At 32.2% G+C, this 14,088-nt stretch overlaps 1 protein-coding gene across 5 annotated transcripts in view; it reads left to right on the top strand.

Moving 5' to 3' along the window:
* Positions 1 to 14,088, top strand: part of WASF1 (WASP family member 1) — a 64,151-nt gene that overhangs the window by 38,738 nt on the left and 11,325 nt on the right. For all 5 annotated transcript variants that reach the window (XM_038554931.1, XM_038554932.1, XM_038554928.1 and 2 more), the window contains exons 2-3: positions 6,303 to 6,463; positions 12,003 to 12,137. In XM_038554931.1, coding sequence (XP_038410859.1) covers positions 6,331 to 6,463; positions 12,003 to 12,137 — 268 coding nt within the window. In that variant the 5' untranslated portion in view covers positions 6,303 to 6,330. The remainder of the gene's footprint in view (positions 1 to 6,302; positions 6,464 to 12,002; positions 12,138 to 14,088) is intronic.

Below are 14,088 nucleotides of genomic sequence, written 5' to 3'. Positions count from 1 at the left end.
ACAACATCCATGTATACAAATAGGTTCTGTTCCTAACCCTGCCTCTTGAACAACTCATTGCACCTCTTTGAATGAGGTCTTCAGCTTGGCCTAGAATGGGTCTCAGCCTGGACGTATTTTTGAATGTTTGTGAGTTTTCTTATGTGAATTTTTAAAACTGTTTTGAGTATAGTTGACAGAGAGTTATGTTAGTTTCAGGTGTACAACATAGTGATTCAGTATCTCAATACATTGTGCTAACCTTACCACAAAGTGTAGTTACCATCTGTCACTATGCAACGCTATTACAGTATTATTGACTATATTCCCAATGCTGTACCTTTTATTTCCATGACTTATTCATTCCATAATTAAAAGTTTGTATCTCCCACTCCCTTTTACCCATTTTACTCTCCATTCCTCTTCCCTTAGGCAATCTTGGTCTGAATCTGCTTTTTGTTTGTTTATTCATTTGTTTTATTTAAAAAATTCTTTACTTTAAAAGGACTTAGTGAAAGCATATTTTGAATCATTTAAATGTCTACCTTATAATGAGTCCTGGGAAATAATTTTAGTATCTCTGTTTATGATTGTGTTTAGCATAACTTTGGTGCCAACTGGTACAACTTTAATTGTTTCAGTCTAATGGTATTACAGGGACATATTTGTACCTAAATGTTGTATTTGAACATAGTAAAGCCTAAGGGTGTCTGGTAACAAATAAAATTTCACAGTAGTTCAAATAAAGGAAAGACTTTATGTAGCAGGATAGTCATGAATAAAATAAAGCGGATTTTGGAGCAGTCAGTACAGGATTTATATAGCCAGCAATGATTGAGTTAAAGCAAAGTGATTTTTGTCATATCTATTACTGCTATTTGGAATTTTATGGACTTTTCTATTTTGGCTTTCGGGGTGCCTGGGTGCTTCAGGCAGTTGAATGGCCAGGTCAGGATTTCATCTCAGGTCAGGGTCTCAGGGTCCTGGGATTGAGCCCTACAGTTGTCTCCAAGCTCATCAGGGAGTCAGCTTGAGGATTCTCTCTCCCTCTTCTGTCCCCCGACTCATGTTCTCTCTCTCTCATCCTTAAAAAATACATAAATAAATAAAAAAAATTTAATTCTGGTTTTATAGTTGTATAAGGAGTTATAAGCATTAAGGATTTTACATCTGATTTTATATATGTATACTACTAAGTAACATTATATTCAAAATAAGTATCAGGGACCTGAAATATTTTTTCTTTCAAAAAGCAATGTTATTAAATTTTTAATGTACAAACACAGTTTTTCCTGTACTATATGTCACTTCACTGTTAAGATACTTAAGGAGGTCTTTTAAGTGCTTTTTTGAGTGGCAAATTTCAAAAAAAAGAGAAAGAAAGAAATTGGCCCCATAATGAATGTACAGTTCCATAGAATAGTGTGACTGTTGCCCTTGTCAGCGGTCACCATCCATTTTGAGTTTTAATACACATGAAAATGTTTTACAGTTAAACATTGGAGAAATTGAATTTTTCATAATGTAGATATGTATTTTTGCCATGCTTATTTCTTCATTTCTTTTCAGCTTAGCCTATCAAAATTTAATACTTTGTTATTGTGACTCGAGATAAAAGATATAATTATCTACCTATTTATTTTTGGTATAAGGTAGCACTGTTTTCAGGGCAAATTCTTTAATAAGGCCGGAACATCTCAAAGCAATCAAATAAAGAGAGATGTTTAGCATGACTGGTAGTTCTTTAATCCTAGGAGTGTCTAATTTGGAATTGCCATATCTTTGTTTGTAGAATTTTAGAGATTTATGATTGATGAGTAATTTTGAAGTTTACCTTATAACAAAAAGGAGAATTGCTATTTTTATATATTTCCACTGTTGTTTTATATAAATTTATATTGTTTCACCAGTAAGTTCAATTACTTTCTATTTCAGTTTACTTATAATATGAGAACAGTTTGGGATATATACATTATAGATTTGGGGAGAAGGTAAGTTATAAAAATTCTGTTCTTGATATATTTAAACATCCTTTTTTATATATTTTAAATTATAGCACTTTATTTAAAGACCTATGGTTTTACATAATTGAAATATTTTAATTAGATTTGATATATTTGTTAATGTGAGCTCTTATTTTGTTCATTCTTATTTCAAAAATGCTTTTTATTATTTTAATCCCTTGTGTCAGAATTATAAAGCATTTTGTCACTTGCATAGAAGCTTATTGGGAAAACTATTTCCATGAAGAACATATCTCCATTTAAACATTCCTGTGCTCAAATTACTTAGGTTATACATAATTAAGTAGCTTCTAATCTTAAGAAGTAGGATGTTTCTTAAAAATCACTGGCTTTCTTAAAAATTCTTAAAGTATTCAAAATACTGATTTTTTTTTAATTAGAATAGTTATTTTATTCTAACCCATTCTCTTAGATATTCCAGTATAATCCTTTAGTTTAAATAGTGTTAGGAAAATTGAAAATTGTATTTCTATAATTTAACATAAAATTTTCCTTATTTAATATTGTTATTTTATAAATACAGAAACACCCTTAAATGATCATAGATTAGTTGTTTCATTGATGTATGAGGATAAGGAATTAATCACTTGTCATCAGTGACATAATAGAATACTCTTAATTCTTACGTTCTTTATATAATCCAAAGGCAATTATTAACTATAATTATCTTATGGAGGTTTTTTTTTTTTTAAAGCAACTCTTCTTATTTTTCTTGCAGTTGATAATTGAAGGAATCCTTTAAACATCTTAAAGTTTGCAAACCATTTTTGAGTTCTGAAAATGAGAATTCAGATAATGTAATTTTCTGATTTCCAGTGCTCTGAGATCACTGTGATACCTGATCTTGGGTTATTTTTAATACCTTACATCATTGCTTTATACTTTTAGACAGATATATAGTCTCAATTTGGGTCAACAGAAGCATTCTTAAAATAACTTAGAGAACATATTGATATTAATAATAGTCACCAAAATAGAATTTTAACAAAGAATTGTCAAACATCTTGCTATGCTCAGATTTTAGTTTCATTTTCCTTATTCTTCTGTAAGAGGGTTTTTAATAGGCTAGTTTAATAAACATGATTCCTGGCATGCTTGGCTGTCTCAGGTGGTTAAGATCTGACTTGATTTTGGCTCAGGTCATGATCTCAGGGTTCTGAGATTGAGCCCCACACTGGGCTCTGCCCTCAGTGCTCCTCCCCCTGCTCCTCCCCTTTCCCTCTGCTCTTCCCCCTGCGCGCATTCTCTGCTCCCCTCCCCTGCTCACACATTCTCTCTTTCTCAAATAAATAGCTGAATGGAATCTTTAAAAAAAAAAAAAAAAAAGACAACAACAACAAAAATATGATCCCTTTAGCAGTATTGGAGCTAATTTTATATTTTAATTTTAATATTCATATCAGGATTTAAAATTAAACCCATAAAATGTTCTTTGAATTAAGAACAGATTTATTGAAATTTTGGCTGAATTATTTTATCTTAAATAATTTAAAAATCTTTAGAGGATGTAGACTTTCGTTTTCATTCTCTCAATCTCTTGATGTTTCCATCAATAATTGGCAGTTTAATTGCTAGGAACCCAGGAAAATAAATGAAGAAGTGTAGGAATGGTTTTAGCAAACAATTACTTTTTTCCCCCTTTTTTAAAAAGATTTTATTTGTTTATTCATGAGAGACACAGAGGGAGAGAGAGAGAGGGAGAGAGGTGGAGACATAGGCAGAAGCAGGCTCCATGCAGGAAACGTGATGTGGGACTCGATCCCAGAACTCTGGGATCACGCCCTGAGCCAAAGGCAGACACTCAACCGCTGAGCCACCCAGGTATCCCAAACAATTACTTTTATAATCCCATGGATTATGTAATAGTTGGGAAATTTTTGTTTGCTATGATGTTTAGTTATGACCTAAGAAAACAGATTAACAATTTTTAGAATTATTTTGTTTTAGCACAATATACTTTAGCTTTTTTATTAAATAAAAGATTTTCGGGATCCCTGGGTGGCGCAGCGGTTTGGTGCCTGCCTTTGGCCCAGGGCGTGATCCTGGAGACCCGGGATCGAATCCCACATCGGGCTCCCGGTGCATGGAGCCTGCTTCTCCTTCTGCCTGTGTCTCTGCCTCTCTCTCTCTGTGTGTGACTATCATGAATAAATAAATAAAATCTTAAAAAAAAAAAAGATTTTCACCCTTAAATAGGCAAGTTAGTCAATGATGGATTAAAAGATGTTAAAATTTATGTTATTGGTTCAATTCTATGTAGTATTTTTTTATTGTTTTCAAAGAGAAAAATGTATCATATGCAGTATTTAAAAAAACCTCAAGTGAATTTGATTTTAGTTTTGCTTGCTAGCTAAATTATACCTTTTAGCATTTAGGATTTTTTTTTTTTTTTTTTTTTTTTTTTTTACTCTTTCCCAATATGACAAAGGTTCCTACATTAAAAATAGTGTTGTAAACTCTCTAAAACAGGAATTAGGCTGTTTTCTCAGGATGTAGGAAACAAAGTTGTTAGGCTTTATTTTACTTTTGCCACCAAGATTTCGATAGTTGAGTTAGATAAGTGACCATTAAAATCGCCAAGGAGTAAGACAGAAAGGTACAAAAAAGAATCTAATATTGAAGTAAAAGGATGAGGAAGGGAACTTTTCTCTACCAAACACTTTGGCACTATTTTAATCACAACAAAATTTGTCCATCCTTTTTGAGATTAGGGTAATGTTTTGAAACAACTTCCTTCATAACCATTATTTGGCATTGGTTGAGTAGAGGTAGTCCTCACTTTTCATGGTAGTGTGGGACCAAAAAAATGGTCATACAAACTAAAACCTACATAATGATTTTAATCATTGGGAAAAATTACAATTGTTCTATGATCTTTAAAAAATTTTTTCAAGATATTAAAACTTTTATGTTGGTTATGAATGTATATAAGGAAATGAAAAAAATAGTAAAACTATATAAAAATTTAATACCATGTATTATAAAACATTAAAAACAATTAGAATTAAAATGTTTTATTTCTTTGTAAAAAACTTATCAAGAGTAGCTTGAACAGTGCTTTGCCATCTCCTTGTATAAATTAGAATAGTAGATCTAGCCAGAGTGAGCATCTTTTCTGTGCCTTGGCAAATTGTCCATTTGGATCAGCTGCCAACATTTTATTTTTGCATTTTCAATGTCAGGAAATATCTGCAAGAGTTTCTTTAATGTGAAGTTTTTGCTGGCATCACTTTCTCAGGGACATCTTCCTTTTTGTCACAACCACTTTCCTCATTTATGTCATTAAGTTTACCTTCACTTAATTCTTTCGACTATGGATCTAAGATCTCTCAAGCAGTGATAATGCAACATTTCCACAATTGGCTATTTCTTCTATTACTCCATTTACATTTGAATTCACTTTCACTTCCAGCTTTATCATTTTTCATTTCTTTGCTGTACTTTCACCTTTGTCAGCCAATGCCGCCTTTTAGTTATTTGTTTTGTGAAATTTCAGGTAGGTTTAGGAGGCAAGAAGGTAGACAGGTGAATTGAATGACCAGTCACCAACTAACTTTGGAAGGAAGTGATCAGTCACTGATTATGATATACATCTCTTATTAGCATAGAACTTTGTAGACTGACATGCTAGCAAGGAAGTTTGTATTTATGCAGTTGAAGTTAATATAGTATGGTAAGTGAAATTGCAACCATGTTTTTGGAGACTGGTGTTATTGAACTAAATCTATGATAGCTGAAATCTGTGCCCTGGGAAGTAAGGACTGCCTGTAATTGGAAGAAGGTTGAACTGTTTGATCAATTAAAGATAGGGCCCATGTTGATGAGATTAAAGATGTAGGGCTATTTGTACTATTTGATCTCTGAGCCATTGAACACCTGATATATTTTACGTGGAAGTAGAAATTTGATACTGCTCTTCCAGCTTCTTTAATTCTCTTATGTGCTTCCTTAGAGAAGACCTTTCACACCGTTTCTCTAAAACAAAAACAAAAACCTAGTTGTAGTAAGTAAAAACTGTGGTTTTAGGAGAATAATTGTGATTTATGAATTCATTATGAAGCAACTGACTTTGAAAGTTTTTTTTTCAAAAAATTTTTTTTCCAATTTTTATATAAGTTAACATTCTAATAATTGAAGATGAAAGGTGGCTAATAAGTAAGTTTTGATTCATTTAGTCAGTAACTCCATTTTCATTGTCTTTATACTAGCAAATATTTTATTGTTAAATGTGAAAGATGAGGTCTTACTCTATTCTGGGTACAGTTGAATGATGTTAATTTATTGTTTGATTTCCTACAGGTGAACTGGCACAGAGGTTGATCTCAAGATGCCATTAGTGAAAAGAAACATTGATCCTAGGCACTTGTGCCACACAGCACTGCCTAGAGGCATTAAGAATGAACTAGAATGTGTAACCAATATTTCCTTGGCAAATATAATTAGACAACTAAGTAGCCTAAGTAAGTATTTTTATTTATATCAATGAAAATATTTCTTGCAAACCAGAATGTTATGCTTTAGAGTATTAAGAAGATGTTCTTATGATTAATTTGGGGAGACGTTTGGTGAGAAGAATACAAAGTTATCTTGAAAAGGGTGGCTATTTTAAATAAAATTAATGAGTTTTTGAATCATTTATTCTCTGCATGTTTCTTCTGGGAAAGAGAAATAAGGACAATTTTAGGAACAGGATCACATGATAGATAAGAATTACTGAAATTGTTTTTATTTTTTTTTTTTATTTTTTATTTTTATTTTTTTTATTTATTTATGATAGTCACAGAGAGAGAGAGAGAGAGAGGCAGAGACACAGGCAGAGGGAGAAGCAGGCTCCATGCACTGGGAGCCTGATGTGGGATTCGATCCCGGGTCTCCAGGATCACGCCCTGGGCCAAAGGCAGGCGCCAAACCGCTGCGCCACCCAGGGATCCCCTGAAATTGTTTTTAAAATATGATTTGATCTATGAAGGATAGTGCTAGGGTTGAACTTTTGCTTGCTTATTATCACTATTACTTTTTTAGAGGCTTCAATTATTCACTAGTATCTCTCTCTTTACATATATTTTATTAGCCTAAAGAAATACTTATATATTATCAAATATCTAAAATTAAAAGGTGTGGAGTAGTCACGACTCAGGATTAGGTTAGTCAAGTAGTTGTCTAAAGGATAAAGGACATTAGGAGTCTGACATGCAGCCTGCTGTGAAAGTAGCAAGTGAACCTGGCCTCACAGACAAGAGGCAAGCAGGCCAGATAATAAAAGCCAGTGTAATGAGCAGGTAGGGAAGGAGACAAGCAATGTGTTCCCATTATAAGATTGCAGAACGGAACTGCTAAGTTAAGGCATTAAGTAAATTATATCCAATCTGTCTTTTGAATTGATGCCTTAGCTTTTTATTTTTTATTTTTTTATTTTTTTTTGCCTTAGCTTTTTAATAAGATATTTATATTTCATTTTAAAGGAAAAAACAAGATGTTCTTGGCCTTAGACATATTCTCTGAGTGATCCTAGATATTTCTTAGCCATACCTACCCACATAGATTGTCCTGATAAGCAAGACCAATGCTTTGCTTTTCCTTTTAACTTTTGTTCTTTCTTTTTGTGATTGAGTACTTAGCACAAGATAAAAAGAGAGGTTGTTAATCAAATTTGTTTCAAGTGAGAGCATTTGGACATATACACGTATGCAGCTAGAGCAATATAAAAATTACTTTTGAATGCACTTGGTTAGAGCACTAAATTTCTACATTGCCTCTGAAATAGTTTTAAAAATAAAAGATTTTTTTCAGGTTAATTATTGGCAGTGAATCACTAACATATATTTTATTATTTACCTGTTTCTCTCTTGGAAAAGTCAATATAGAATATACTTTTGAGAGAAGTCAAAAGAAGAGTCCTAGATATCATATTGATGTATGTTTAACCATATTTTTAAAGACATTGCTGACCTTTTTTGTGACCTAGCCCTAATTAAATCTAACGTGACTTCATATCAGATTTGTATTACCACATGTACATGAGTACATCGGTTAACATTAAAATACATATTAAGAGCATAGATATGACAATGAACTTAGTTAAAAGATTTCTTAAAGTGAATTTTGGATCTGATACAGGCATATTGTTTTAGGTATATTCTCAATGTAGAATTTAGAACTAATAACAATCATTAAGAGTGTTAATTTGCTGTACTAACCCATTTTTTATATAACCTAAAGATGGAAACTTAAGTAATGTTCAAGTCTGATATAATCCATATAAGCAACATCCGTCAGCAAGCACATGGTCATTGTTATAGCCAAACTCTGAAAATAGAAATAACTTGTAAAAATATAACTAAATTCGATCTTAGATGCTTCAGATTTAGAATCTGAGACTATTATAGGCATTTTCTAAGCAGTTTGTAGAGATTCAAAAACAAAAGAAAATCCATAAAATATTGTAGCAAGGTGTAACAATAGTTTACTGCCCTGGAATTAAACTCTCTGGCAGCTTTCCCACTGACCTAGTGGGAATCTGGAATTAAATTTAAAAGGCCCGTAGCTAGCCAAAATAAACAAACCCATGCACTTTTAAAAACTATGTACATAAAATAGCCAATTGATCCTCTCTCAGAGTCTGTTTACTTTTACTTTGATATTTCATACAGGATTGATGATCTGATTTCCAAACATTTATGCTTCAGAACATTAAAAGAGGAGAGGTATAGGGGAGATAAAAATAGAAGCAGGTATTGCCTAAGCCAGTCAAAAGAAATAGTTTACAGCAAAGGAAGAAGTGACATAAGGGAAGAAGCAAGATAAAAACCAGAAAGAGGTCATTTCATGTAAAAGCAGATATTCTTATACATTTCAGGTCTGCTTTCTAGCTTAGAACATTTTGATTTCATAATCAACTCATCACTGAGTCCTCAAGAAAAGGTTAAATTCTGTTTAATATTGTATTTCTACTTAAGTTTTCACCCAAAGTAGTTAAAATAATTAATGCATTAAATAATCTCTGAATTACTTTGTAAACTTGGCTATCCAAAATGGTTTCAGGTAATTGAGATGTTGACTTTGGTACTGTTGCTAGTACCAAAAGTGTTAAGAGAACACAGAAATAAAGGTAAATTGCAAGGCTTGGCATGGCTTGGGGGACATCCTCCTGTCTTCTTCCTCACAAGAATGTTTTTCCTAGTAGAGCACAATTCTGTTTTATAATAGTAACTGAAAACATAGAATTCACTTTCTATAAATTTCTTCTGTTTTACCAAAATTCTTATCCATTTTATTGTTGTCTTATTTAACGACCATTGAGACTCTAATTACCTGAGGGATCTTTTACCTTTGTCTCTTCCCAGGGCCATCCTTCTGTTAAACACAGTCAGTTTATGCTACCAAGATAAGCTGATAGAACCTAAATTTGACAGATATATAGCAAGGTAGGAAGGAGGATAAATAGATTGGCCTGATAAGACTAATTAGAAACATAGACAATGGACAGATAACACTGAATATTTTGCTGTGTGATAAAGCTACATGGTTCTTTTTTGAAAAGAGCATATACCCCATTTGAATTGAAAGAGTCAAATATGATTAATACTGAAATCATTCTGACCATTGTGAGCATGTATATAATTAAAATCCTGAGTTTTAGATTACAGGAACTGAGAAAAAAAGAGATAAAAATAAGGTGAAGTCATTACAGGAGGCTTGCAGCATGAAATGCGAATTGAATCAGTCCTTTAAGAAACAAAAAAATTTGGAAAATGGAGAGGAAAGGGGAAGGAAGGCATTTTTAGCTGGTATGAAGAATAGGCAAATGAATAGAGGCAAAAATAAATGTATAAGGGGGATTAAAGGGACAGATGATATTGGATAAATATGGCAGACAATGATTTTGGAAGACATAGGATGTTGAGAGGATTTTGATTTAGATTTTTAACATCATAGATGATAAGATAGTAAAGAGACCAAGTAGGTTCTTGAAGGGTAAGAAGTGTAATAACTTCTAAGGTTAGTTCAAATTCAGATACATGCCAAATCAATTCTACATTGCAAACTTTATGTCTTTTACCTCGAAGAGGAAGAGGAGGTAGATTTGGAAAGTAAGAAGGGCTATGCAAAGAGAACAGATGGGATGTTTATTTTATCCACTGAAGTACTTTAGTACTTAAACCTGTAATGGGGGGAGCATAGACTCTTTTTTTAAAAAATCTTTTGAAAAACTGTGGGCCATTTCTTCAGAAAAATGTAAAAGCACATTTTTAAAACCCTGTGTATAATTTCTGTTGGTTTACAGATTATAAATTAAGGATCCCTGTACTAAACTAAGCTCTTTTAAGGATGAAATTGTCTCTTCTATCTCTGTATTCCTAGCATTTGTATCCCTAACATTTGTTGGATAAATGAATAACTTTTACCTGCCTTTTCTTACACTTGGGACTTGGGGTGCTCTCTTTATCTGCCAGAGAAACTGTGTCTCTGGAAGTGTCTCAGACACCATCCCAAACCCAAAAGTTTTTTCTCTGTGTTTTGTGGCTCTTACCTTGTATTACAGTAAGAGATGCCTGTTGCTGACCTCCTGCCCTGTATGTGGCCAGGTTCTTTGCTGTGTGTCACCTTTTCTTATAAATTCTTTTTGAAGCAGATATTTTTGTCCCTGTTTTACAGGTGAGGAAATTTATATCAAGGCCTCAAAGTGAATAGAATAAAGATTTGGACTTACTTATTAAATTGCTTTTCATATTTGTTTAGATGTCTGTTTCCCTCTCTGTTCAAAACTCATCAATGGCAGAGACCTTCTTCCATCATTTTATATATCCAGGGTCTGGTACAATGTCTGACACATAAGACATTTTCAGTCAATTTGGTTTAAAGATACATATAAGTAAGTGAATATATACAAAATATTTTTATTATATTTTTGTGGGCCTTAAAGTTCTTTATTACAGAGACTTAAAAGTTCTGATTTTTTTCTTAAATATTATAGGATCTTCTAGGAAAGGAATTTTATGTTTTGCATTTTGGTGCCGTCAGAAGGTCATACACTGGCTTGGCACAGGGCGAGCCCTCATTCAATGCTTTTTGATTTAACTGTTAATATATTGAAACATTTTGAAAAAATGCAATATTATTCAAATATAAACTAGTGAGATTAATGTATTCATTTAACATATTTCTGACTTAGGCACTGTCTCAATAGAGTTCATTTAGGGTTAAACTTATTGAGCTAGATTTAACATACACAGTATTCTTGGGTCTGAAATGTCTCAATTTAGGAAGGCCATTAATTTTTTCTTTTTTACTCAAAGGTACACATAGTAATTGACTCACCTTTATATTGCAAGTATATCTTATTTTATATGTTCTAAATACACTTGAATGACGTTTTTGTTGTACATTGCCTAAATTTCTCCCTGGCTTACTTACTAGGTAGACATTTCTGTTTTTTTTCTCCTTTTAGTATAGGGTTATTTTCACTTACTCTTTTCAGTAGTAGAAATTTATATGACTAGAGAAAATACAGTGATTTTAGATTTATGATTTTTTTAAGAAAATAGAATAAGAAAATATAAAATATCTCCTAAATTTTCAGAGTCCACGTTTTGGGCATATCTGAGACTGGTCTTCTTTTGGGCTTGTGAAGACTCTTAAGTTCTGCCTGAAAATCAGTTCTAGGGTAGGGCTCATTTATGAATGATAATTTAAAAGAGGTATTATTTGTATGTATTTTTACATCATAATGGTCTCTAACCTCAACAGCTGGGCAGATGTAGTATTTGCATTTTAGGCACAAGTCACCTAGCAGGAAGTGGTAGTATTTAAAACCAGATTTCCCAGGGTTTATGTTGTTTTCCCTCCCTGTCTCAATTTGGTTACTTTAGTGTTTAAAAAGCATAAACTTGTTCCAAACAAATGCCAGACTCATCAGGGCGGCACTTTTAAAATGTTAAATTGTTTGATATTTATCTCTGATTACATTAAATTTATGGTATATGTTTCATTTTTGCATAGGTAAATATGCTGAAGATATATTTGGAGAATTGTTTAATGAAGCACATAGTTTTTCCTTCAGAGTTAACTCATTACAAGAACGTGTGGACCGTTTATCTGTTAGTGTTACACAACTTGACCCTAAAGAAGAAGAATGTAAGTTTTATTCATATTTTCTTTCACATGTATTTTAGGTTTGGTGAGATGAGCAATATATTGAAAAACAGTATTAAGCTCAGATTTTATTAGGGGTGTTTTTTTACTCATGGCCTTTGATCTTCGTGTTGTAATAAATCAGTGAATTATCTATAAATAGTAGTATGACTCTCCTGGCTTTTCTATTCTCTTTCTTTTTGCTTCTTTTTGTGTATTAAATAACTTTTAATTTTTTGACATAAAAAAGATTTTAAGATTTTATTTATTTATTTATTTATTTATGAGAGCACAAGGAGGGAGGGAGAGGGAGAGAGGGACAGAGAGAGAGAGAGAATCTGAAGCAGACTCCACCCTCCACCAACAAAGTGTGGAGGGTACAGAGCTCATACAGAGCTCAATCTCATGCCTCTGAAATCATGACCTGAGCTGAAATCAAGAGTTGGACACTTAACCAACCTAGCCACTCAGGTACCTATGACATAAAAACATTTTTAGCTAGACTTTTTCTCTATTCTTTTTTCTTTTCTTCTTTATAATTTATTTGTATAGTTTTGTCCCAGAAATAAAAATTGTTTGAAAATCACTTGAAATTTTTAGGTTTTATTCTGTTATAATTCCTTTTAATATTCTTTTGCATGTACATATTGTTAAATTACTAAACTAATTATTTGAATGTTATTCCTCACTTTAAATAACCATTTCTCAAAAAAACCAAATTGCCTGTATGTAGGACAAAAGTATTCTATACTGAGTATTAAACCAGGGATATCAGGTGTAAAACAATATATTACAGTCTGAAATAATGGTAAAAACTTTAGTTGTAAAACAACATTTTATACTTTGATAGAATTCACTGAGAACTCTTGTGTCTCAAAATCCTCTTGGTTTTTTTTTTTTTTTTTTTTTTGGTGGTTGTTTCCCTTACAAAAAAAGAAATGGAACTATTCAGAACATAATTTCTACATTTTCCCTAGAGAATTATTAAATGTATGTCTCTTATAACTTTTTATTCAGAATATTTTCTTGCTGAATAACATTTTTAGTATAAGTACAAGTTATATAATAGACCTAAACTTGAATGAAAATAATAGAAGCTATCACTGGAAAAAGCAAAAAATAGAGTGTAATAATAGATAGCTTCATGATTGAACCAACTTCTTTTGATGTAACCCAATTTAAAACCTAAATAAGTAGACAAGTACCATGTTAAATTTCTATGCTTCCAAAGATATAAACTCAGATCTGGATGTGAAAAATTCAAAACAATACTTTTTCTTCTTGAACAGCATTAATGAGATATATTCCATTGCCCTACATTTAACCTGTCTAAAGTTAGTGTACAACTCAGTGGTTTTTAGTATATTCACAGAGTTACACAACTATCAGCATAATCAATTTTAGAACATTTCATCGCCCAAAAAAAAACCATCCATATATCCATTAGCAGTCTATTTTCCCTTTCCCCAGCCTCAAGCAATCACTAATCTACTTTCAGCCCCTATGGATTTACCTATTCTAGACATTTCTTATGAATGGAATCATGCAGTATGTGGCCATTAGTGATTGACTGATTTCATTTAGCCTAATGTTTTCATTATTGGTTCATGTTGTGGAATGTATTTGCATTTCCCTCATGACTAATGATGTTGAGCATTTTCTCACGGCTTGTAACCATTTAGAGACAAGTGATCCAACAGGAAGTGGTAGAGCTAGGATTTAAAATCGCTGTTTAAGTGACTTATCAGATGTGTATCTTCTCTGGAGGTTGTTTTACCATTTTTAAATTGAAATATTTTTTTTCCTTGAGTTTTAAGAATTCTGTGTATATGCTTGGTCCAAGCCTCTTATCAAATACATGATTTACAAATATTTTCTCCCATTCTCTGGGTGGTTTTTCTTAGTGATATCTTTTGAAGCATGTACATGTATATTAATCATACTTCATGAAATT

The sequence above is a fragment of the Canis lupus genome, chromosome 12, assembly GCF_011100685.1.
Source record: "Canis lupus familiaris isolate Mischka breed German Shepherd chromosome 12, alternate assembly UU_Cfam_GSD_1.0, whole genome shotgun sequence".
Classification (NCBI taxonomy): Eukaryota; Metazoa; Chordata; class Mammalia; order Carnivora; family Canidae; genus Canis; species Canis lupus.
This window is presented reverse-complemented; position numbering and strand designations above follow the sequence as displayed.